We start from the raw sequence: 27,940 nt of genomic DNA on the forward strand, positions 1-27,940 counted from the left end.
GCAAAAGTCTTCGAGTGTCCTCCATCGATAAAGGTTACTTAGCTATTAGAGCATGCAACTCGTGCAATTTGAGTACATGTGTCCCCATTTATGTATTTATTTTGAAAATGACAAGGATCTATATAATATCTAAAAGCATAAGTATATTTGTTGTTACGCTGTTGTTGAACTATACCAGAGTAGCATTTTGGTCCTCTTTCTCTCCCAAAAAATAAAAAAAGGCATTTTGGTCAACTTTGGTCCATTTGAATAAGTTCGGTCTAATTTGGTTCATTTGGTCCACTGCAGTCCAATTCGGTCCATTTCTCTCTCTCAAGTCCTAGCTGTAAGATCAAATTTGTAAATCTAAAATTTCATGCTCTTAAAGTCCTTAACAAAAGGATACTAAAAAGTAATTGAATACTAGAGTTTTGTTTATTTTTGTGAATAGCTGATTTTTGGCATATGTTATATCGTACTTTAAGGCAACCAAATGTTTTTGCACATGACCTTGCTACTCTCTCAAAAGGCTAAATCTACTGTTTTGTTCAATTATTTAGGTGATTGATTTTTCTAGATAAACTTTGGCTTTTAGATTTTTCTTTTCTACTAATAAAGTGGAGTCACACTTAGAAAGCGTTAGTTGGTAAGTCATTTTATTTTATTTCTGTTAATATTGTTGATAGTGATCAATTTAGATGTTGAACAATGAGATATTGCTAAGTATTTTTTTTTTTTTTAATTCTTAGAAAAAAAAAAAAACACTTTCAAATATCAAATATTGAAAATAGTTAGAGATGCATAAATTTTTTTTTTTTTTTAATGGTTTATGGTTTTGTTGGTTTGCCTCCATTGTAGCTCGCTGATGCATATAGTCCGTTTTAGCCTTGTATTTTCAGGAATTGAAAAATGTTGATGGACCAAGCAATCCTAGGTTCGTAAGAGTAATTTCTGTTAGAAGCAATGAGATCTGTCATAATTTATGATTGCTGCTTTGCAAGAAATTATGGTTCAGTTTGTGGTTTTTGCATATATTTTATTATTTGTCAAGTTATCTAAGTACGCTTAACTTTTGCACTAGTTTCTCTGATGAGAATTATCAGTAATCTTATTATTCCAAATCTAATTAAATTCTCTGTAGTCTGTACCAATTTGGGTGTTATATGCCTATTCTGTTGATTCTTTGATGGGGAACTATAGGAGATACATGTCCGATCTGGTTGTAGAAGTTATAAGAAAGACTTTTTCTGCTCCGAAATTTTCGAAGTTTGAGCCAATCATGTTGAACCTGGGATGAAGAGAAATAGAAATGTACTCGGAAGAACCATTGGCTAGAACTTGACTTTGGGAAACTTCTGCAAGAGGACGAATACGTGATAAATGTGAACTTGGTTATTTTTTATGTTACGGAATGGGACAGGAACATGGTTTCCTTCTTCTGGATTTGTTGAGCTGATTGATTTGTTACATGGTCTCAATTCTCCTGTTGATATTACTACTCTTAGAAGTCAAATTGCTAGTTTCCATGTCTATATGGTTCACACAGTGAAGTTGTAGAATGGTCTGTTTAAAGTAATGATAAACTTATTTAGTATTTACACTCGGGGTAACTGTGCAGTTGTTCTTCAATAGTAGTGGGGAGTATTTTTTTTAGAAAGATGTTTGTTTACTTTACTATGTATTGCAGCATATTATAGTGCTTAGTTCGGATAGCTGCCTTGGTGTGCTTTCTGGCTTCGCTTTCCACTAGTTCTTTCTCTTCCTCTCTTCATCTCATTCTTTACTTTTCTACCTATTAATTGTTTAATCTTATTTCTATATATATTTCAAAGTTCTTTTCTGCTCTCTCATTTAGTGATTCTTATACCAATGCAACACACCCAATAAATACACTTTCGAGATTTTAGCACTTCTTTACAAATGTGTCTCAAATACTCGAGATGATAACAGCAGCCATAACTTTTTCGACTTGGTAAGACAAAAGTGCATTGGTTGCAGTTGTAGCAAGCAAAAGTCTTCGAGTGTCCTCCATCGATAAAGGTTACTTAGCTATTAGAGCATGCAACTCGTGCAATTTGAGTACATGTGTCCCCATTTATGTATTTATTTTGAAAATGACAAGGATCTATATAATATCTAAAAGCATAAGTGTATTTGTTGTTACACTCTTGTTGAACTATACCAGAGTAGCATTTTGGTCCTCTTTCTCTCCCAAAAAATAAAAAAATAAAAAAAGGCATTTTGGTCAACTTTGGTCCATTTGAATAAGTTCGGTCTAATTTGGTTCATTTGGTCCACTGCAGTCCAATTCGGTCCAATTCTCTCTCTCAAGTCCTAGCTGTAAGATCAAATTTGTAAATCTAAAATTTCATGCTCTTAAAGTCCTTAACAAAAGGATACTATAAAGTAATTGAAGACTAGAGTTTTGTTTATTTTTGTGAATAGCTAATTTTTGGCATATGTTATATCGTACTTTAAGGCAACCAAATGTTTTTGCACATGACCTTGCTACTCTCTCAAAAGGCTAAATCTACTGTTTTGTTCAATTATTTAGGTGATTGATTTTTCTAGATAAACTTTGGCTTGTAGATTTTTTTTTTTCTACTAATAAAGTGGAGTCACACTTAGAAAGCGTTAGTTGGTAAGTCATTTTATTTTATTTCTGTTAATATTGTTGATAGTGATCAATTTAGATGTTGAACAATGAGATTTTGCTAAGTTTTTTTTAATTCTTAGAAAAAAAAAAAAAAAAAAAACTTTCAAATATCAAATATAGATAGCTTAGTTTAGATAATCTAGTATATTGTATCAACTATACTTTATTAGAAAATAATCACTTCATTTTAAAAAGGGTTTGGGACTTGGCACTTACAAATCTTATCTACTATTTTCATTTTTCACTTAACCAAAAAAAAAAAAAAAAGTACAAGTTCTTATTAAAATATGAAGCCTTTTAAGCCTCTACGTCAATTGTCACCTCCTCACTTAACTAGTACTAGGTAGAAGAGAAGGTCTTCTCAAAAAAAAAAAAAAAAAAAAAAGGAGGTAGAAGAGAAGGTGAGGTTATGAGTTAAAAACCAATTAAAAGGGAGTTAAAAACCAATTAAAAGGGTAAGCCTTTGAAACTTGGCCAAAATTGCTCCTACTGTGCAGATTGAATACTATCATTATTATACAACAGCCCCTTCCCCCATTGCTCTTTTTAACAATGGTCAACAACATTCCAAGACATTGCAAAGTGATTGATATTGACCGCAGAGGCCGAAAGCACTTCTCATCCTTTATATGTTAACCATGTGGCTCTATAATATATGAAATAGTTGATACCATGTTTTCAAAAAATCTTTGCTAACTACATAACTATTAACAACCATGAAACTTTATATCCTAACTATGTGTGATGGACTTCAACAATCCTATATCATAATTCATTTTTCGTTGAATCTTAAAGCTCTGATATCACTTAAAACCAAAATGACCTACACTTGTTTTGGCTTGCTGTAGTTCCTTCCACTTGAATTGTTTTGACTACACATTTGAGACAGTCTCAAAAGGCTTTTGCATTTTATATTTCCATTTTCCTGTTGGTGGTATGTGGTATTTTTTTTCAAGTATTATGCTAAACAAATTGCATTTCAGACTTTGACACCTGTACTTATGCTCTTGCTTTAAAGGATCTTCCATGAACATTTTATGCTGAATGAGGCTGTATTAAGTTCCCATGGTTCCAGATTTTTATTTACATGAATTACATGCAGATGTTATTTGGCACAAATCAGATACTACCATGCTTATCAGTTTGTTATAAGGTGCACCGGAATAACCAAAAAAAAAAAAAAGATTTTACAATAAACAGATAATGGGCTATCAATTCAAACTATCAAATTGAACTGTCGCTGTATTGATAAGCTGCAATGTTTCAAGCCACAACATCGTTAGATGAGTGTGAATTGAAGGAAAATATCAGTATAACCACAATGTTAGCTTGCTAATCAAGCTTTTGTGCATGAACAAAGCATATAGACAATTTAAAATCTTTCATCGTGGTACACCATAATGAAGAGATATTGGAGAAATTGGGTTTCTCATACATTTTAATATCCCAGAACATAATACTTAGAATGGATTTAACATTGCTAATGCAAGACATTGTTCATTATCAGCAATTAAATGGATTGAAACTTTAAATTGAAATTAGAAATATATTCTCACCTGCAGCAATTTAAAGAGAAAGAAATATCCCATTTTGCAACAATAATCTCCCACGAGCACCTTGTCGTAGAGAAACAAAAAATAAATATATTCAAATTCATGTCAATTTTGCAAATATATAGATTTTATATTTCAGTCATACTACGACTACAACTTGCAAGTTATACACGGTAAAGGGTATTCTATTTTTCTGTGCATTTGACTTTTTCTTGGGTCACATCCAATTGTAGCAAGTATAAATGTACCAAGTAAATTCCCTAACAGCCTAACACCATGTTCATTTCACCCTCAAAGAAAATAATTAGATGGTAATATGTAATATGCAATTGTCTCTCTCTTTCCTGCCCCCCGCTCTTTCTCACTTTTAACTTCTTAACAATAGAGACCTTTAGACCCATTAGACAAGTATAACGGCTATCTAGTTGACTGAGTAAGAAGAAATTTAACCCAACTGAGCAGTATATCCTTGTTTAAACACACTACATTGGTGAGCATCTTTATCACAATGCAAGCATGGCAAACAAAACAAAATTTAATGCTTAATCATTTTTGTAATACATTGAAACCAAAATGCAAATCATTAAAAAATACTTACATAAGAATGATGTAGCCACAAAAGGAGTGTAACATAAAACTACAATCCATTCTAGCAGAATAAGCTAATTCAATACTAAGAAACTAAACACCATCAAAAAGCTTTGTTCAATCTTTTCTTTTGCTGAGTTAATGTCTGTTACTCATTTAGAGCTCATCACCAACCTTGATTCATGAGGCCCTACAAGATTTTAAGAACTGTACATGCATTCTTGTTATTTGTAATTTAACACCAGAAGTAGAAAGAATAATACTAGTTAGTGTATTAACCACATAGAAAAAAACCCTAAACCAATATTTCTGGTTTTTCACAATGTACAAAATAAGTACTCCAAGCCTTTACAAAATGAACATGTGCATCAAGGCAATGGGGAATATTCCAATGCTAGCAATTATATAGTAAGAGGATATCTCGCTACTCAACAAAGGGCAACTGTAAAGAGAAGACAACATGTTTCAAAATAAAATAATAGAATAGAAATGCCACATATTATTCATAGCAAACCAAAGAAAGAAAATACAATATGACATCAATTGTTCTTTACAACTAAAACAAAACGTTTGAAAGTAAAGCAGAATCCAACCAGAATACCAAAAAACACTATTATGAGTTAAGGTTTGTATCACTTGTCAACATGATTTAGTAATACATCCATGGCTGTTAGTTAAAGCTTTTTAAAAGAAATAAAAAATTAAAATACATCCCTGAGTGATCAGTCTGTCTTATTTTCAGGGTACTACCCTTCCTCAACAATGATTTTCATTTATAACACCAATTTCCTCTTTTTGATAGTTACAACAATATGAGTAAGGGGAATTGAATCCTAGATGACTTTGTGCAAAACACCAATGTCCTCTTTCTTAAATTGCTTAAAAGAAACCTTTAACCATCCACTACAAGATAACTTTGACCTAAAGAACAAACTAAGAACATTAGCACATTTAAGATTAAATAAATTTCAGCATTAAAAGTCACAAAGAAAAAGTTAGCCTCTTGGTAGGTTTTTTTGTGAGTTCTGTTAGGATTTTGGATTCAGTTCCATCTATACCATGTTGATATGGGATTAGAGGGAAGTCTAGTAATGACAGGCTTCCCATGCATACAGCCTATTGCTGCCTCTGAACCAGGAAATGTTAGATGGAAAATAAACAACCTAAATAGGGGAAAGTAAAAGAAACTAGATGCAAAAGTTAGCATCTCAATAACAAAAAAAATGCATGCAAAAACCACAAGCTGAACAACTTCTTGCCAAGCAACAATAAAATTATCACAGGTCACATTGCTACAAACAAAAATAACTCTTATGAACCTAGGATTGCTTTGTTCATCAACATGTTTTCAATTAAAAAAATAAAAGGCTAAAAAGAAGCTTACTATCAATGAACTTCAATAATTTTCCCTTCCAAATAAGGTAATTTATTATCAATGAGCTACAATGGAGGCAAAACTTCTTGAATGCTTGCATAGAAAAATTATCAAACTCAATTAGTGCTTATATATCTTTACAGACAACATTAGAACAAAATGTTGTAACTTGAAGACAAATATAAACACTCAAAGCACTCACTGTAAGAATGACCTCATCAACAACTAGAAAACTAAAATATTCCATATAACAAAGAAGGGAAAAGGGAAAACCAATGGATGGCATATGGATAGATGGCATCTTAAGGTACCAACAATGCAGACTTATGGTCCTTGATGAGTATGTATGTGAACCTGCAACACCTAGACATACAAAGGTTTCCGCATCATCCAAGGAGAAAATTGGTCTTGGCCAACAAGTTTAGGTAACATGGTGATTTGGAGCTCAGCTGTGACTCTTGATGATATAAATGCTTTATTTGAGAATAAAAATAAAAATAAAAGAGTCCATACATGCAATCTTTAACTAAATGCTAATTATGAACATAGTGAATTGGAAAACTGGAAAGGCAAGGAGGTCTACAAAGTACAAAAACATGTAAAGCAATTAGACAGGTTGCCTGTGGTGGATTGGTATGAGATCTTATTTGGTATGCTTAGTCTGTTGCAAAGTATTGTTACTTGCAGGCTATTAGGAACAAGCTCCTCACTAGACAAAAATAAACATAATCAGGGTATCACTTGTCTTTTGAGTGTGATATTTCAAAGGTACTGGGTATGAGTTCAAACGTCGACCTGCAGGTAATATGCACTTGGAACTATATTGGTTAAAGGGAGGAAAAAAAAATCAAAGGTAAGAGTTTATTAAAAAATATTTACTAGAATGATTTAAGCAACTGTAATATATCATGTTCCAAAAGATTGGTTAAGCCCTGGTAACAGAATGGTGGCATAAAACAAGATTCCCATGACAGAAATTTTATAATAATAAGATATCTTGTTACTCAACAAAGGGCAACTGTAAATACAAGACAATGAGTTCCAAAAGAAAATTAGACAGTACTTTATCACACAATTCATGTAAAAAAAGAACACAATTACAACATAACATCAACTGTACTTTACAACCAAACAAAACATTTGAAAGTATAGCCAAAGACACCACAAAACACTTTATGAATTAATGTTTGTATCATCCATCAACATGCTCTCATTAATACACCCCTAGCTGTTGTCTGTTAGCTAAGGGTATTTGAGAAAAATATATATATCCCTGAGTGTTCAATGTGACTTATTTGTAGTGTTCTATCCCCTCCTCAACAATAATTGATCACTCATCTACTATTTTTACACATAACACCAATTTCCTCTTTATTAAATTACTTGAGACAAATTTTAACCATCCTCAAAAAGATAACTTTCACATAAGGAACAATCTAAGAACATTAGCACATTATAAGATGAAATAATTTCCAGCATTATATAGTACCAAGAAAGAGTTGTTAGCTTAGCTTCTTGGTATTTTTTCTTTTGGGGAATTGTGTTAGGATTTTGGATTGATTTCCATCTTTATCTCATTGGTGTGGGATGAAAAGATGTCTACAAGGAAAGGCTTCCCATGCCTATTGCTGCCTCTGAGTATGGTAGTTTTAAGTTGATGTCTTCTATTTTCCTAGTTTTTTTTCTTTATTGTTTCCACTGGTGTAAGCTTTTGCTTCTACTTAGAACAGTTGAGTAATAGAAATGGAATCAACAAAACAATACATCTTAACATAACTGTGTTATCGGGACTAAAAAAATTATTGCAAATCATGCTAAGGAAGGAAAGATAACAAAATAGTGCCTAAAGAAGAGTATAATTAAACTGGTCGTTTCAATTCTTAATCACTCAAAGCAAGCAATACTTGCTGGAGGGCTGCTTTCTCAATGAACATTGCTCCATGGGAATGTTTTACAAGAAAAATTTTAGCATAAACAGATGACAGATCAAAGTTTTTTTTTATAAGTAATCAGCTTTATTAATATGAAGAAAGAAAATAGAGTGATAACATCACAGTACACAAGAAGTGTACTAGCAGTGCATCAAACTAAAGAAAAGTACAGCAGTCAACTTAATCTAACGAACTTGAGAAGGAATGGCTACTCATAGAAGTGATCTATTAGTATATAGTGAGCAGAATGATTCGCTTCACCACCACCACTAATCAAAGTTGACATAATGAGAAACTTTTTAAATGAATAATACAACGAGATCATTAAGAACAATTAGTATGAGTGTGATAGCATGAAGCTAAAAGCAGTCAACTGTCACCATAAAATTCCCAGCAAAGAAAAGTTTGAGCTCTTTTATGTATACATTGTAAATCATAAGTGGCAGGAAACACGAACTTCTCTTGATAAACAAGCTTGCTAAAAGTTGATAACCAACACTGTTTTATTATAAAAGTAATAAATGATTAATTTTAAAGAAAAATTGAAACGAGGTCAAAGAATTTTAAGTGTACAGGATATGTATTCAACTATCCATGATAAACTATTTATACTAAAGAAAAAGACAATTAAAGTAATCAATCATCAATAATAAGAATTTATAGAGTAGTGCCATATTGAGCAGTATATATTCATATCTTATATAAAGAACAAATGAATTAGTATAAAGACATAAATTTAAAAAAGCCGGCCTGAAATGCATCTTACCTATGTTCCTCAGTATGTGATTGCGCCGTTGGCAGCTTTGTCAAGCAAAACTAGACTCTCAACATAAGCGTCAACAAAATTATAATTATATCCAATAAGCCTAAGATCCTTAGTCTCTTGGGTCTTAAGATCCTGTGATATAAGGTGTCCTCCATTCATTTCCAAAACAATCCTGCCATTCCTGGTAAAACCTACTGCCTTTGGTATGTAGTTTGTTGAAGCAAAGCCACCTTGGTAAGTCATAGGTAAACTTAAAGCTTTGATCCATGAGGAAACAACACCATAGTGTTTCATCACCCATATATTGAGACGAAGACTACTATAGTCGTCATGAAACAAGGCAATGGAATTCCCATATATGGAAACATAAGCACACAGAAAACCGTCATGGTTATAAGGTGGAAGTTCTTCAGGCAGCAGTATCTCGCGGAAGACCTCATCCCCCAAATCAAACGCCAAAACAAAATGATGTGCTTTGTTAACATTAATGGCCCTGAAAGCAACCCAATGAAGAGCCCCATTGAGAAAATCCTGCGGCTGACGAGGGCCTAAGGCGCATTGGGAAGCCAAACCAGAGCTAAGCATTCTCCATTCACCAGTGGAGAGTGAGTAAATCTCAACCTCGGTTCTCGTTTTTGTGCAGGCAAAGGTCAAAAGCCTCACCACTTTATAATCATTGGTTGTGGGATCAAATCCAAAACCAATAGAGGGCCGGCGTAGAAGTCAGCGTCAGTGTGCGCAGCGCACCTGACATTGGGATGAGGAAGGTGGAGAAACTTTCTAACACATGGGTTCCACAGAAAAAACCTGTCAGTGTTGAAATCGAATATATCATCGGAAAGGCAGAGCAGGCCGTTACAAGTACCCACCACACGGAATATATGATTACTGGGTTCAAACCTGGTGAGTTCTTCAGTGAAACCATCATCACCATCTTCTTTATACAACAAGTAGACTTCTTTGTTCTTAGCTGTGTGTTCAGGATTAACTGGTTGTGTGACCAACTTGAAGAGGAGGAGGTTGTGGTTGCTGTTGTTGTTGGTGTAGGTGTAGGAGTGGTGGAGATGGGTGGAAATGAAAGTTGGGTTTTGAATTTGAGAGTTCCAAGTTTTTGAGACTGAGGTGCAGATAATGATGGATTCGATAGGTAGGCTTAGGAAAATATGGGTTAGAATCTCATCAGGTAAAGAATCCCATCTCTCCTCGTTGTCTGACATTGCCGCTTTCAGAGAGAAATGGAGCGGAGAGTAGGCAAGAGGGGACGAAGGCAGTGGACTGACAACGTTTGGGCTTCTTTTTAGTGTACAAGACATTTTAAAGAATCTGACAACGTTTGGACTTCTTTTTAAATAAATAAAAAAATTCGTGGAAAACGTGATTTGGATATTTTATGGATTTTTTTAATCAAAAATAAATGTTAGTATATAAATAAATAAATTATATATATTATGCCTCTCTCTATTCTTAATCTCTCTTTTTATATTCTTAATGAATAAATAAATAAAATTTAGATACAAAAAATTTAGTTGTGATTAGTGACTACAATATCCACTTAAAGATTTTACATTACTAAATATTTTGCTACTAATGGCCTGTTTAGAAGTTTAGAGAGGGAGGGGAGTAGAGAGAAGGAGATTAATGGGGAGTAAAGTAGAGAGGAATTATTCCCCTCCACCTTGTTTGGATGTTTTTAAAATTAGTAAGGGAGAATTGAGTAATCAGCACTTCTCTTTGTTTAGATATTTTAAAAATTAGGATGGAAAGGAGAGGAAATGATTAAAATAGACAAATTTACTCCTATTTGAAAATAGACTTGCAACATTGGTCTATAATTAATTTAGAAAGAATAAATTAGGGAATTTACTTGAACAATAATTTATCTACTCTACTCTCCCTCCAAATCTCTCTAATTTGGGGGAATTAAAAATGAGGAATTAAAGGGAGTTGAAACCCCTCCCCTTCATTCCTTAAAAAACTTCCAAACAAGGTAATTGGATTACTCTTCCTCCCACTACTCTACTCCCTCTCTTTTTTTAAACATCCAAACAGGTCATAAATGTGAATTTTGAAAAATCTATCATCGAATTACAATTTCTTCTGTAGGTGGCTTTGGCTTTTTTGGGTTGACCAAACTAATAGTACTCTTACTCCATTAGTTCATCCTTTATAAAGTAGAAAGAGGAAAGACATCTTTCCAATATGAAACAAAATAATTCAAGCCAAAGGCAAGGCAAGGCAATAAAGCTAAAAAAGCTAAAGCTAAAGGCAAAGAATTCTTGAGTACCTACGGAAGAAATTGTAATTCAATGGTAGATTTTTCAAAATTCACATTTAGTAGCAAAATATTTAATAGAGTTGTCAAAAATAAAAAGTCTACTAAACAATAATTTTTACATTTTTGGTTTAGTTAATGAGTGACTGAGGTAAAGAAATTCTCTATTCTATTCTTATGTGTCATTGACATTAATAATCTGTTCTAGACTTTAAAATATCTCTTATTATTATCTTATTATTATAGATGATCCTGCTTTTCTCATCCTCATGTTTAATCCATATCACGTGGATAGTATGTTGTTCCTTGGCAGTTGGCATCAATTGTTTTGTGTTTAAAAACCTCACTTGCATGGAGTTCAAATGATAGCTTATTGGTGATGGCTTCGTTTGATTCAAAGCACAATCCCCCTTCCTCATTATATGCCCATGTAAAAAATGAAAAAGAAAAAGCCTCTTTTGTATTACTTATCCTGAAAATTAAAAAAAAAAAAAAATTACAAAGATCCTGAAAACTCCTCTTTTCATTATGTGTCCACGTTCAATCAAGCTTACCATCTTCCACCACATATTGAGCTACACAGAATTTTCAATATCTACGTGTATCCCTTTTGGATGGAAGGGGGAAAGAGGAAGAGTGGAAAAGAGTAGAGTTAGCTAAAAATAGACTAATTTTGATCCAAATCAACTCAACTCTACTTTACTCCCCTCAATCCAAACGGAAGCATTTCACAGTATTGTTGAATTCTAGCATAACTTTCGAGGAGAGCAGTATTGATTGTAATTAATACGTTGTCATGAAAATACGCAGCTTCCTTTTCTTTCTTAAAACACTTACCCTTACTATTACTAATTTCCGCTTGACTTCGATCCAATAACATCAGGTTTTTAATTCCATGCACTGAGTTAAAATGTAAAATCAGTAGAGATAGATATGTTATATATATAATAAGGGTATCACTTGTGATATCTCCAAGGTACTATGGAACTAGATAGGTTTAAGAGGTAAAAAATTTCAAAGGTAAGAGTTCATTTCTAATGTTACTAGAATGGCTAAAGCAGCTGTAATATATCATGTTTGGACAAATGGAACAGGGGGTTTCATGAAAATGGTTACAAGAATTGTGGCATAACAGATGCTTGTGGCTTCAACCCCCAACCCACCAAAAAAAAAAAAGATTCAAGGCCAGCATAATTGGTGTTTCCAAACTCATTCACAGGAAATTAAAGAGAGGCAAAATAATATATAAAAAATTAATTAATTAATTAAATGGCATCAACCAAACAATACATCTAAGCATGACTATTTTATTGGGACTAAAAAAAATTACACAAATCATGCTAAGGAAGGAAAGATAACAAAATAGTTTCTAAAGAAGAGTATAAACAGTTCATCTTCAATTCCTAATCACCCAAAGCAAGCAATACTTGCTGGATACCCGCTTTCTCAATGAACATGGCCCTATGGGAATGTATTTCAATAAGAAGATAGGAATATACGGCAATAGAAGATTTAAAAGGTACAAGCAAAATCTTTAGCATAAACATATAACAGTTGACAGTTAACAAAATAAAAAAACATTTTAAATAAATAATACAAGGAGAGCATGAAGAACATTTAGTATGAGTGTGAAAACATGAAGTTAAAAGAAGTTACCATAAAATTGCCAACAAAGAAAAATTTGAGCACATCTATCTATACGTTGTAAATCATAAGTGGCAGGAAACATGAACTTGACTTGATAAATAAGCTTGCTCAAAGTAGATAACCAATACTGACCACCTCTTTCATTATATAAGTAATAAATGATTATATTGAAGAAAATTTGAAATGAGGAAAAAATATTTTAAGTATACAATGCTATGTAGTCAACTATTGCCTTAATATATAATCGACAGTAACCACAGCCTAGATGAATTAATTTTTTTAAAGATAAAGCCACTTACGTAAGTCAATCAATCGGAAATTAAAAAAATAAAAAATAAAAGTTAATAAAACAGTTCCATATCAAACAGTATATATTCATACCTAATGTATGATATGATCAATGCCAAGTATATACAAAGAACAAAATGAAAATCCATGAAATGCATTGGGGTGGCTTTATTTATTTATTTTTATTAGTAAGTTACACATGCACACAATGAGTGTTGAACCCATTACCCCACACTCCAACTAGCACTTCTAAAGGGAGGAAGAACCAGTTGAGCGGGCGCTCATTCACAACCCACACCCTCACCTTTTAGGTTCAGCCAAAGAATTTCTAAAGAAAGGGTATCTTTCCAACCCCAAGAGTTAGAAGGCTTAACCCTGACACTAAAGATACTATCCTTCTTACAACACTTAGCCACTAACACCTTAGAAAACAAAAAAATTGAATTAGAAATAACTCCCCAGAACCGCTTTGCTACCAAAACCTTTTTTAGACGAGCAACTAAAATTCCAGTTTATTATATGAATTTTCCTGATCCCTACATCAAGTCCTCATAAAAAATTCAAAATCCTTCTGTCAATACAAATTGCTTCATGCGCTTTAACGCTTTGTTTGGTTAGAAAGTATTTGGGAAGAAAAGAAAAGAAAGGGAAGGAAAGGAAATAAATTCCTTTGGTTAGGAGGGATTGGTGTGAAGGAAAGGAAAATGAAGGAAACAAACCCACCATATTCTTTCCTCCCAAATTGGGAGGAAATTGAGAGAGAAGAGAGAGTACTTAGGCAGGACCCACCAATAAGGTGTGTTTCCCTCCATTTTTCCCTTACAAACCAAACAAGGGAAAGGAAAAAATCTATCCTTTCTCTTCCCTCTCCTCTCCCCTCTCTTCCCCCCTTTCCCTTCCCTCCCTTTTGCTTTACCAAACACAATGTAAAGCATGAAAAAAGAGTAAAAAGGCAATGAGCTCATAACAGTTATGATTACAAATTTTACTATCATCCTGAGAGTGAGACAACAACTTTGCCTTCCATCACCGTGGTTTTTAAGCTACTTTGCAACTATAGATTTAAAAGGGTCTTTTTCAGACCCATATCTAAGTTAGACCCAAATACTTACTAGGTCCATCAACTTTTTCCACTTTAAGAAGAGCTAACATAGGGTTACTCATTTAATAATACCTTGAAACTGTCCCTCCAATAAGGCCAGAGACAAGGATATATATATATATATATATATAAACAAACATGCACAAAGACTCACATTCACATATATCAGCAATCTATTTGACTTCCAAATTTCATACTAATGTAAACTAAGATTTATAGGGAAAAGAAAAGAAAGAAAGAGAGAAACTCTGACATTGAAATGAGAGACAGAAAGTCCTTTTATATTGTTGATGACATATTCATACATTTCCGACTAGCCTATTCAAATGATTTAGCAAGAGGCACAACTTTACTTATGCTTTTTGTCCCCCATAACATAGGGAACCTTTCAAAAGAAGAGCCCTTTGGACTTGCCTCTAACTAATAAAACCTACAAGCAACTGACCTTATCTTCCAGAACCAGTTGTTAGGTAATCCAGGGGCATTCACCCTTGACAAGCTAAGCAGCTTAGACTAATGCTTTAAAAGCGTAATCTTCCAAATGGAACCAATCAAGTGTTCAAACAAGCGAAGTAATCAGCATGTAAGCAGATTGGAAAATGTGTTATGTGTCCTATTTGGTCCCCTAGCAATTACAGTAGATCCAATACAATTCCAAAGCAATTCAACCAATTAACATCAATTGAAAAATAAGTTATTTGCCACTGGCTACAAAACTTGTTTGTCCACCACATAGAAAAATCTAAAGCCAAAGGACCAACAGAAATTGACACAAACTTATCACATCCATGAGGAAATTTAAGGATCCAGGTTATAAGAGTCATCATAAAAATCAGTTGAATTGCTTGAGTTGGCAACCATCACCCGAGCTTTATGAACCAAGTCTCAAATAAGGATAGTGAAATCCCAGTTTCTTTCTCAAGTCAATGAACAAACAAAAAATATCTTAGAGTTTTCAGTTGCCAATTAGCCTAAGTCTTCACCCAAATTCCATAAGATGACGAAAACTTCATCAAAATGGGCCTTGAGCCACTAGTATTAGTAACAAAAATCCAGTTCAACTAAGGCCAAATGCCTTAGTCCCCAATAGCTAAGTTTGTGGTAAGGAATGACAAAACCAAACTAACATTATACTTAAGCAATAATTCACACCAAAGCCTTTGATGAGAACACTAGAAAAGGAACTTCCATAAACTTACATGTTGACAGTGTTGGAAGTGCCCTCATTAGCAAGGATCATAAAATCAGAAAATTTAAGCAGTATATTATTCATAACTACTTCCAAGATTTGAACAAATGTGCAAAATACAAACAGAATTTACAGTATTTATCAATTTATCGGTGTAGTTACCCTAGAATTACAAATGTTTGTCATAGACTATTTGCAGTTACCCTCGAGGCCACTGTAGCTAAAGTAAAGAGTAAATATTTTCTTACATCATGTAGACATTATCATCAATCTTAATCAATCCAGTTCTGATCGTCCTAAGTTCATAGTGTTACATAGAGTAACATAGAAATGGGGTTTTAGTTTTAAACTAGATTTTGTGAGAATCAAGTTAAATATCTTTGTAAGTATGGAAGTTTTAAGTGGATGTCTTCTATTTACCTGGTTTTTCTCTTTATTGTGTCCACTAGCGCCGGCCTTTGGCTTCTAATTCACTCAATTGTGCAATAGAAAATACTAACTCATTCACAACAGATTGAGAGAGGGAAAAAGAAAAAAAAAAAGAAAAAAAAAAAAAGAAAGAAAGAAAGCAGAGTGCAATGGAGTCAACAAAATAATGCATCTAAACATATATACTATATTGGCACTAAAAAAACACAATGTAAGTCATGCAAAGGAAGGATAACAAAATAAATCTGGAAGGAGTATAAACTGGACATTTTAAATTCATATTTCTTAACCAACCAAGCAAGTAATACTGTGTAGTAAGTTGCTTATCAATGAACATGGTTCTATGGAATGTTTTCAGTAAGTAGAAAGACATCTAAGGCAATAGAAGATTTAAAATGTACAAGCAAAACCTTTAGCATAAACCAATCAATGTTGACAAAAGTCACAAAATGAGAAACTTTTTAAATAAATAATACAAGGAGAGCATGAAGAACATTTATTATCAATAATAAAACATGAATTTAAAAGAGGTCAGAATAAAATTGCCAACAAAGAAACAGTTGAACCTATCAATCCAAAATTGTAAATTATAAGTGGCAGGAAACTTGAACTTTGCTTTGATAAATAAGATCGCTCAAAGTAGATAACCAACATTGACCACTTTCTTTTATAAGTAAGCAATAAACGATTATATTAAAGAAAATTTGAAATGAGGACAAAAAAATTTTAGTATACATGCTATGTTGTCAACTCATCTATCCTTGATAAGCTATTTATCCTCAAGATAAAGCCACTTAATTAAGGTAATCAATCAGCAATAGTAAGAATTTATAGAACAGTACCATATTGATATGCCAATTATATAATTTTAAAAAAACCAAAAAAAAAAAAAAAAAAAAATAATGTTTTCAGTAAGTAGATAGAAATCTAAGACAATAGAAGATTTAAAATGTACAAGCAAAACCTTTAGCATAAACCAATCAATGTTGACAAAACGATAAACTTTTTAAATAAATAATACAAGGAGAGCATGAAGAACATTTAGTATCAATATTAAAACATGAAGTTAAAAGAGGTCAGAATAAAATTGCCAGCAAAGAAACAGTTGAGCCTATCAATCTAAAATTGTAAATTACAAGTGGCAGGAAACTTGAACTTTCCTTGATAAATAAGATTGGTCAAAGTAGAGAACCAACATTGACCACTTTCTTTTATAAGTAAGTAATAAACGACTATATTAAAGAAAATTTGAAATGAGGACAAACAATTTTTAGTATACATGCTATGTAGTCAACTTATCTATCCTTGATAAGCTATTATCCTCAAGATAAAGCCACTTAATTAAGGTAATCAATCAGCAATAATAAGAATTTATAGAACAGTACCATTTTTTTTTTTTTGGGAGAATCAGAACAGTACCATATTGATATGCCAATTATATAAATATAAAAAACCAAAAAAAAAAAAAAGTGAATGGTATGCATCTTACCTATTTTCCTCAGTATGTTGAGTAGACGCTAAACACAAGAGTCAACAAAATTATACTCATATCCTAAAAGCCTAAGATACTTAAACTTTTGGGTTTCAAGATCCAGTAACACAAGCTCCCCATCCATTTCCAACACAATCTTGCCATTCTTCGTTACGCCAACTGGTTTCGGTATGTTTTTTCTTGTAAGGCAAACAATTTCACTAGTCATAGTTAAACTCAAAGCATTGGTCCACGAGGAAACAACACCATATTGTTTCATCACCCACATATTGAGACAGAGACTTTCATACTCCTGCTAAAACAAGGCAATGGAATTCCCATAAGCTGGAAGTTCTGGCAGCAGTATTTCGCGGAACACTTCATCCCCCATATCGAACACCGAAATAAAAAGATAAGATTTTTAATCAAAATTTGTCTCGACAGCAACCCAATGCAGAGCCCCATTAACAGTTGAGTGAAATCAGCATCTGGGTCATCATCATTTTCGTTATGTAATGTGTAAACTTCTTTGTTGTTGTCATTTGTGTTGAAATCATACGTAAAAAAATCCAATCTTTTTTTGCCAACCTGAAGAATAGGAGGTTTTTTCTTTTGTTATGGGAGTGGTGGAGATGGGTGGAAATGAAAGCTGGGTTTTGGATTTGGGATTTCCATGTTTTTGAGAATGATGTACAGATTATTATGGATTTGATATGAGTTGGAATCTCAGCAGGTAAGGATTCCCATCTCTCCTCGTTGTCTGACTTGCTGCTTGCTTAGCTTTGGAAGAGAGAAAGCAAGAAGACGAAGGACTGTGGACTATGGAGTGTGGAGTGTAGTCTGTGTAGAGGAGCAAAGAATTTGGGCTTTTGGAAATTTGGACGGTGCTAAACTTAAAACCCGGTCCACAGTGATGTGCATAAGGCCCACCTGAATGACCCATCCAAATACAATGTTAGAATTAAAAAGTTTTTGGTTATGAAATTTATAAGTTTTTCATTATAGAGTCCTTTGTTCATATGTGAATTTGCTAGATCTTTTTTGCAAGATATTTGGAATATTTGGATCATAAGCATAGTTTTAAAAATCGGATTGGTCAATTCAATCAGAAATTAAACCCTAATCCAATACGATAAATACCTTCAAAATCAGATAAATAAATAAAAAGATTAAAAATTAGACCTATTTCCAATTTTTTTGATTGTTATGGTTTTTAAAACCATGGTCATAAGCCTTCATCAAGAATGAGCCTTATTGTTGGATTTTTAATTTTTTACTTCTACTTCTTGAGTCAATAACCCACCTTTTATATCTTCTTTTGTTCAGTTTCATGGCTAGATAGCGAACAGCATGATATTCTATCATTTCAGTCCAAAAAAAAAAAAAAGCAAACAGCATTATACAAGTTAGTGATATCCTCCACCTCATTTTAAATCTATTATATATCCACTTATCCATTATTACAAAAATAAAGTAAGGGTGTGATCTGAACTTTAGGTATATGAAAAAAAAATTATGATAAGATAATAATGAAGTGGCCAAAAGTCATAAGGACTTATCTATATCTATATATTATAATCTAAAAGTCAAAGAATAGCCTTAATTTTTTCATGCTCTTGTTGAGCCACATCATCAATCATAGTACCATTTTTTTTTTTTTTGGATTTGTACCTCTATTTTTTTTTATAATATTAAATATATTAAACCATCTAACATATTATTAGGAAAAAATAATAGCTGTTCAAAATGAATATGTAAAGTCAATTAGTTAATATATTTATATTATAAAAAAAAAATTAGAAGAACAAATCAATAAAAAAGAAAAAAGAAAAAAAAGATGATGTGCCTGATGATTTGGCCCATTCCATCTAATTTGGTTTATTTTGGTCCATTTGGTTCACTTTAGTCCACTTCAGTTCATTCAATCAACTTGGATCAATTTCTGTCCATTTTGGTCCAATTCTATAAATTCAATCCATTTCAGTCTATTTAGATCAACTTTGGCCATGTTTGGTTCATTTGGTCCTGTTTGGTCCATTTAGTGCATTTACATAAGAATGGGAAAAAACATGTTTGGATTGAGAGTGCTTATTATAATCCAAATTTATTAAAAATATAGATGACAAAAAGTAATATTATTGTTTTTAATTGTTTAATTTGATGAAATGTGGTATAATCTTTCTTTATATTCTTACTATTCCTTAGTCGATATTAATATTTTAGTTTTTGAGTGAATTACACAATTTCAATGTTTTGATTTGATATGATTTGAATTTGAAGACCAATTTCTAAATCTAATAAAAATCAAGACAATACTATAACTATGGTTCTTGTAAGTACTTAAAAAATAAAGGTCCAAGCCCACTTGGATTAGTGGTACCTTGTCCTTCAAATCAAGCCCAAACAATAGAATTTTTAGAGAGAGTGAGAAACAAGTCCAAGTGTAATACTACACTAAGCCCAAGCTTAAGGTCAAAGAGTCCATAGTAATAGATGGGTGTGAATTAAACAACGATTTAGGATAATATCCTCCTCAGGCAAGTCCGAGGACCAACTTCCAGTATATAAATTAAGTTTAAATTTTACACCAAACTATTCACCATTCTCTTTTCTATTCTAAAAGTCCTTAGAATGTTCATCCCCTTTTTTTGGGGGGTTCCCTTTCTTTTATATCCCCTTTCCATGCATCCCAACCCTCCACTTGTACAACACAGGGTATTTTTTAAGATACTTATCCCATCAAGACTCTACTGAAAGTGGTAGAAAGGGTTGCTAGCTGTGAAGTTACTATTTAGGGGTCATTTTCTTATAAATGCAGCTGATAAGATTGGTGTAGGACATTGAATGCGGAGATGGGAGGTATATCCATCTAGAAGCTTCCTCCCACCATCCTTGCCCCTGCTACTACCTTTTCTCCTCTCCTTGGGTCCTCACAGGATATCAATTGTCCTGATTCGTTTACTCTCCTCGGGTGGACGAAGTCCTCGAAGCTTGTTTACCCTTATGGGTCTAAATTAGGCAAGTTAATCCTCGGTCTAGTACTCTTCGATCCTCGGACTCCACACAATTCTCATTCCAAACTAATGTCAATAAGCAGCAAAAGAGAATATGTATTCTTATATCACTTGCAGGAGTATATAAATTTAGGCTAAAAAAATCTCTCTTGACATGAGGAAACACTTGACAAATTTTCTTTTGCATTCAGATGAAACATAGGAAACAATGAAGTGATTACCTTCAAAAGAAGTGCATTTCATTTATACAAGAAGACCAGAAGCACACAGATTTCATATGTTTAAATCAATAATGCTCAATCATTAAAGGGGAAAAACAAAGTGTTTGTGCATTTATAAGGTGGACTTCATTTAATGAATGGGTGCTACTTAGAGGCAAAAGCAATGACTCTATACGAGACCAAATTGATAGAACCTAATAGAAGATAGAAAGTAAGTGTAAAATAAGAGAAGAATACTAGAATAACAACCTTACTTAGAGCATTCTCATCAAGGGTGTCAAATGCCAAATATTTGGCATTTGACACCCCAAACTCAAAAAAACCACTTCCATCAAATATTGTAAATGCCAAAATTTTTGGCATTGATGAATAGTGCCATCTCAAATTTAAGACCACATTGTACACCAATTGTAAAAGTTTTATTATTTTTTTATTCCGTGGGGCCCGCTTACTTTACTTTTTTTTTTCTTTCTCCTTTCCTTGGCTTTCCTCCGTCTCTCATTCTTGCTCTAAGATCCTCCAAGCCTCTCTCTCTCTCTCTCTCCTTGACATTCTGCCTCCCCCTCCGACAAAATCCAAGCCGGAGCATTAAGGCAAGCTGATCCCTATCGCAGTGGTTTTTTTTTTTTTTTTTTTTTTTTTAGTTTGTGATTTAATGGTAAATTCGGCAGTGGTTGTGTGGGTTATGGCTTTGGCGTTTTAGATTTGACCGGCATGGGCATCGGCGTTGAGGGTAGATCGTCGTGGGTCATTGACTAAGCGTTCGGCCTGGGTCTTTAATCGCGTGGGTCTCTCTTGTTGGTTTTTTTTTTTCTTTTTCCGATTGTTGGTGGTGATGAGGGTGTGGGTTTGTGATTTTTTATTTTTTTATTATTATTTTTTTTATTATATTTTTTTTATTATTATTTTTTTTATTTTATTTTTTTTTTTTCGGTTGTTGGTGGTGAATGGTGATGAGGTTGTGGGTTTGGGTTTGTGATTTGGTTATGATTTTGGCAATTGTAGCTGTGGTGGCACCGGTGGGTGGTTTTATTTTATTTTTTTGTTTTTGATGGTGATGGCCAGCGGCTAGCCGTGAGTGTGGGTTTGCAAAGAAATGGGTGAGTTTTTAGAGAAAGGGAGAGACAGAGAGAAAGAAACAGTAAATAAATAAAAAAAACAAAATTTAAATGAAGTGTTAAAAAAATTAGAATGTTTAATGTATGATGTATTATAAAGTGAAGTGTTAAAAGCTAAAATTTTGGAATTTGAGGTGGTATATGCTAAATATTTTACTCTTCTTGATGAGGATGCTCTTACACACCCTATAGATGTTGGAGCTAATCGTAGGAGCCCATCTAGCTATATATATGTTTGCATCACCTTCAATATCAGATTCATACATGCTACCACATTTAATTGCTTGCTGATGTCTTTTTTATACAACCACATTTATTTGCTAATGTCTTTATATTTTTTTATAAGTAAAAATTTATACGTGTATTTCTTAAGATTATTAAACAATTGAAAACCCAATGAAGCATTTGGCCTATTCCAATGCCTTATGTGTGCAATTTGCCTCTTAAAACAAGGCCTCCAAGGATAAGAGCCTATCTAGTAATGTTTACATCACCAACAACTTTCAGGATTACATCATTTAAAAGAATTAACTTCATTCTGGTAAAAAACATTTAAACTTGGGGAGCCTAAACAGAACTCAAAGGAGCTTTCAACCAATCGGTTGATCAACTCCCTTTGCAAAGCCCTTACTAGATGGTATCATGCAATTTTCTACATACTGCTCTCTAGTTGACTGAACAAGGTGAAATTTAACACAACTAGGCAACATATTCATGTCCACAAAACACAGACACACAAACTGTGTTGGCAAGCATCTTCATTACAATGCAAGCATGGCAGACAAAATCAGGTGCTTAATCATTTCCCTGAAACCAAATTGCATATCATCTAGAAATACAACATAATAATGATGTAGCTGCAAAAAGAGTTTTTTTTTTTTTTTTTTTGGTAAGAAAAATGTATATTCAAAAAACTGCTAAATGAAAAGTAGCACCAGCATATCAAAAGTACAAAAAAGATGAAAAAGCAAAAACATTAAAAAAAAAAAAAAAAAAACACTAATTACAAAGAGGAAGAGAGCTAAGGAATAAAGGAAGAGAATCACTAGATGTGAGTCCCCGAGCCTTAGCCCAATCAAAGCGGGAACCAAAAAATAGAGCAAGCAATTGGTCATCGAAGTTTAACATAAACAACTACAACTAGGCAAGGAGAAGCTTAACAAAATTGGGCAGCACATCCTTGTCCGCAAAATACACACAACCCCCACCCCCCACCCATGTTAATGAGCTTCTTCATCACAATGCAAGCATGATAGTCAAAACTAAGTGCTTAATCATTTCTGCAAAGACCAACTGCAAATCACCCATAATTAGTATTTAATTTAGTAATATAAAATTGGTGTATCCACAAAATGAGTCTCAACATAAACAACTACAATTCATTTTGGCATAATAAACTAATTCCATACTAGGAAACAAAACACCATCGAGAAGCTTTCTTGAAAATTATCTTTTGCCAAGTGAAAGTCTGTTACTGCAGCTCCTCACCAACCGTGTTTGCATAGCGTCCTGCAAGAAATTAAGACATGTAAGTGCATTCTTTTTTGTGATATAACACCAGAAGTAGATAAATAAACACCAAATAGAGTAGGGACCAAATAGAAAAAACCTAAACCAACCTACACTAATACTTTTGGTTTTTTAGAATGTACATATTAAGAAGTACTCCAAACCTTTACCACATGAACATGTGCACCTAGGATGGGGACCAAGGTAAATGATCTAGGCATATACCCATGCCAACAAGTTCATAATAAGAAGATATCACACATATCATTGCTACAAAAGAATTATCAACCTAAGATTACTTTGTTCATCGCATATTTTCAATAACAGAAAAATAAAAGGCTAAAAAGATGCTTAATACCTATGAACTCCAATTCATTTTGGCATAATAAACTAATTCCATACTAAGAAACAAAACACCATCAAGAAGCTTTCTTGAAAATTATCTTTTGCCAAGTTAAAGTCTGTTACTGCAGCTCCTCACCAACCGTGTTTGCATAGCGTCCTGCAAGAAATTAAGACATGTAAGTGCATTCTTGTTTGTGATATAACACCAGAAGTAGATAAATAAACACCAAATAGAGTAGGGACCAGATAGAAAAAACCTAAACCAACCTACACTAATACTTTTGGTTTTTTAGAATGTACATATTAAGGACTCCAAACCTTTACTACATCAACATGTGCACCAAGGATGGGGACCAGGGTAAATGATCTAGGCATATACCCATGCCAACAAGTACATAATAAGAAGATATCACATATCTTGCCACGTCTACAGCCTATTGCTGCTTTGAACCAGGAAAAGTTATACCATTAATAAACAACCTGAGTGAGGGAAAATAGAAACTAGATGCAAAAGTTAACATCCTCCATAACAAGAAAAATATATGCAAGAATCACAAATTTAACCAAAATTTCTTGCCAACAACAAAAAAATATATCATAAATCTCATTGCTACAAACAAAAATCACTCTTAAATCTCATGAGCCAGGATTGCTTTGTTCATCAGCATGTCCACAAAACTGTGGCTGACCTAATCAATGGCTCAACCAGAACTTGCAACCTGATCTAGTAACCTAGTTAGGAAGTTATACCATTCATCCCTAAGTAACACAATCCTATCTTACTCTTACCCCCTCCCCAAAATTGATGGGGGCCAAAATAGGCTTGTTTGGCATCACTCCAGCTTGGGTGAATACCAGTTCAAAAAAGCCTAAAACCTGCTCCATCTAGCTAATTGTCATAATGACCCAAATGAGGCCAAGGTACTTGGTACACCTAATGAGGTTTGGTCCAGCATCTGGAAAGCAAACTGCCAGTAAAAATCATTACCTTCATTTGGAAAAAATTTCATGACAGCCTGCCAGTCAGAATGAATCTCATGAATCTGAGACATAGAGATATTCAGGCCCTCAGCAACTGCCCTTTCTTCCAAGAGGAGAATAAAACCACTTCATATTTCTAGCTTACCCCTTGGAAAGGGCTGTCTAGTTGGGATTAGATTTGTGCCTTAGAAAACAAGAGTTAGGACAGACTTCAGTAAAACACTAGTTAACAAGGTGCATCACAACTAATAAGCTATACCTCCAAGACAATATGGCCTTCTTGCAAGTGATCTTCACCACCCTATAGAAAATCTAGCTTCACAAAAATCAAGTCATCCATGAGAGAAACACCCTAATCCAATTGAAGTGGCGCCCACATACTTAGCTCTCGTTTGCAAGTACCATGATGCATACAAGAACAGAAACAGGCCTTAAACTAAGGAAAGACATGATGCATCCACCATTGAGTTTGTTAAGGTCTGGCAACTAAATGTCAAAGCTGCAGGGGCAAGGCACAAGAAGAATAAAAGGAGGAGACACACATTTAAAGCCAGAAATATAGCAGGGACCAGAATCTCTGAGGAATGGAACAATTCCAAAGCTGATTCCATAATGTTGGTACATCAGGAAGCTATGTTGAAGTAGTTCTCAAGGCAAAGGAGCTAGGATACTGGTGACTAATAGTGCTCACCAATAGCAAGAACACAGAGAATGCGTGCAAGCACTTTCATTTCCACCTTCATGTCTGTATACTAAATTGATATTAGTGAAAACTATAAATAAGATACTGATTCTATGCAAAGATTCATAACCCATCAACTTTTTTCTTTTCTTTCCTAACTAAGAATAGTAGTATAGTACTAACTCAAAATAATTGAAAATTTGATTCCATACCATCCAAATTGTGAGCAGCACAAAAACATTAAATCAAACAACACTAAGAAAAGCATCAAGTGGATTCTCAAATTCATGCTTTGAAGAAATGTATATTTAGTTAAGGGTAATTTTCACCATTCTTTTACCTAAAGAAGCACAATAGTTTAGTTGTTGGATGCGTGAACAATTAAGTGCTTCCTTCCCAACAAAATCCATGTATTTCACTTTCACTACTTTCATTATCATACACCACAAATGGTTCCTAAGAGCACACTTCTGTGCAAATGGCTCAAATGCAATAAAGTGGAGTAGAGCTTAATTAACCTATGGCTTCGTTCCATGTAGAGATTTATATAACAGTAGAGTGAAATCACAAAAATTTAAGGTATAGGGTAATATCATCCTATCATTCATTGCATCTTCTCTACAACAAAATAAAATGATTCCATTTTGATTCAAACCTCATAAACATTGAAATTTCTAATAGGGGCTGGCAAGATGAAATAGAAGGTATCAATATCAAATTCTAATAAAAAGAACAAGACCCTCAGGTATTTTATCAAACACTTTGCATGAATGTAACAAATAATCATAATTTAGGGGAGGGAGAAGAGGGTGGTGTTTTTAGAGATTATATATGCAGCTTCTTGTGTAGCAAATACTTATTTGATATTCAAGTAGACAACATAATTTTTTATTTTTTATTTTTATAAAACTAAACAACAAACTATTTAAAGAATAAAAAGGACAAAAGAAAATAGAAGGCAGAAAATACCTTGAGTTTTGCCAAGAAGAAATGAAACATAAATCATAGATCTAATTTGGCTTTGGGAAACATGAATATATAAAATAATAGGTTTTAGAATCAAAGATAAGCATAAACTTTCTCCCCCCATGAATGAATGAATTTCTAAGGTAAACAAACTATACAAACAAAGCAAGCAGCAAACTAAATAGCAACTGAAACCAATCGTACAGATAATTGAACTAAAACCCCTCAATTATGGCTATCATAGAAGATAGTGAAATGCAAGCCTCCTCCCTCTCTTCCAAAGAATTACTACATAAGATTATTCATTAACAATTTTTTCATTCTCATTACAAACTCAACCTAGGCCTTAATCTCTCTTCTAATCAAAAGCAGGATAGCCTTCTCAGACTTTACATTGCTGCTACATACAAGAGCATTTCTTTGAAGCCAAATATAATAAACCACCATAGACCAAGCAAGTTTGCATATGGTGCTTTCAAAAATGTTTCCCTTCAACCAATCCATACCCCATAGAATCACTTAACGCAAGATATATACCAGGGATTTTATTAAACATCATGACTTAGTCAGATCACTTTCAAGGAAACTCCTGCAGAAGATAAACCATGATAGCCCCATTTAAATGGCCTGCCTTGAGTGGAAAGTCTAATCACTTTCTACCACTTCATTTCAGGAGATATAGTTCTTATTTACTCCTAAGCTTATTTACAATAGAACTGCAAAGTTATGTTCTACTCACAACATGGCTCAATGCATTATTTATTATTCTTTAAGTACAAGGGAGAAGATTTAAATAAAGAAGGAAGCCTAGCTTGGCAAGATGGAGGCATATTTTTTGAAGTTTGATTAATATGTTCTAATTTTCTATGATGATGGGTACAGACTGGAGTCGGAATCATTGTTGACAAAGGTAAGGGTCATTAAAGATGAATTCAAATCAAATGCATCATTAAATCCCAAACCTGGCCAACCTAGAGGTAAGAATAATCACCAGAATATGGATCACTAAAGCTAAACCTAAATTGTAAAAAGAAAAAACAAAGCAAAACCTTTAGACTAATTGGACCTTTCAAGATTTGACCACACTAAGAATTACATGATTCAACATGCCTGGATAGATCTATATCATTTTGGTCACTGAGAGTTGAACTTGAAACACCTAAATTTGTTTATAATTAAATTTAATATCTTAATAGTAAGATACATTAAATAAAAATGCAAATATAGAAATTTAAAAGAAAAAAAAAAAAAGAAGTAAAAGGAATTGCACAGCTACCGTTGAAATCTCAATCACCTTTGACTTTTAACTCCTATAGGATATGAACCTCAACTGTTGCAGAACATTCCTCAAATGTTGCATTTTCTTTTGCTTTCCATCCGAATCTAGAACTTCTCAATAATTAAACTACAAAAAAGAACACGGTAAATGGAAAAAAAAAAAAAAAAACTATAACCACAGGAGCAATGTTATCAATAAAAAGTTAATTTACTTAGAACATTAAGGTTTGGCTGCAAGGGAATTCAAGTTTGAATGTGCACTTTCGCTCTATATTGTTTTGAAATGTAAAAACTAAGTAAGCAAATATAATCAAGGTCCTCAAGGAAAATCATAGATAATTGAAACCTTTTTTTTTTTTTTTTATGAATGAAACCATACAAACGGCAAACTCCAGCAGCTAAATGCTGCAACATCTAACAACAAAAACAGAACAAGCAAGAAACTAAATAGAAGCTGCAACTAACCTTGCAAAGAATCAAACTAAGAGTCTAAAACCCTCAATTACGCCTATCATCAACATTAGAGAAATGCACTCCCCCCCCCCCCCCCCCCCCCCCCCCCCCCACCCCCCCCCCCCCC

At 33.4% G+C, this 27,940-nt stretch overlaps 1 protein-coding gene and 1 long non-coding RNA gene across 3 annotated transcripts in view; both read right to left on the minus strand.

Annotated features, from left to right (window-relative positions):
- Positions 1-8,857: 8,857 nt before the first annotated feature.
- On the minus strand, positions 8,858-9,433 carry LOC112011747 (F-box protein At3g07870). The gene has a single exon (XM_024044084.1). The coding sequence runs from the start codon at positions 9,431-9,433 to the stop codon at positions 8,858-8,860; it is 576 nt and encodes a 191-aa protein (XP_023899852.1).
- A 13,458-nt stretch (positions 9,434-22,891) lies between these two features.
- Positions 22,892-27,940, minus strand: part of LOC136070281 (uncharacterized) — a 79,391-nt gene continuing 74,342 nt past the window's right edge. Inside the window, exons 2-4 of one of the 2 annotated variants that reach the window (XR_010631565.1) lie at positions 27,377-27,487; positions 23,467-23,610; positions 22,892-23,108 (exon numbers count right to left, since the gene is read on the minus strand). This is a non-coding gene — a long non-coding RNA (uncharacterized LOC136070281). Of the gene's footprint in view, positions 23,109-23,466; positions 23,611-27,358; positions 27,488-27,940 lie in introns of both variants that reach the window. The other variant, XR_010631566.1, reaches the window with a different exon arrangement.

Source organism: Quercus suber, unplaced genomic scaffold, assembly GCF_002906115.3.
Source record: "Quercus suber isolate HL8 unplaced genomic scaffold, Cork oak 2.0 scaffold_223, whole genome shotgun sequence".
Classification (NCBI taxonomy): domain Eukaryota; kingdom Viridiplantae; phylum Streptophyta; class Magnoliopsida; order Fagales; family Fagaceae; genus Quercus; species Quercus suber.

What these genes read in the sequence shown, in the direction of transcription:
- LOC112011747 (XM_024044084.1), bottom strand. Translation starts at nt 9,433, where the DNA reads ATGCTTAGCTCTGGTTTGGCTTCCCAATGCGCCTTAGGCCCTCGTCAG.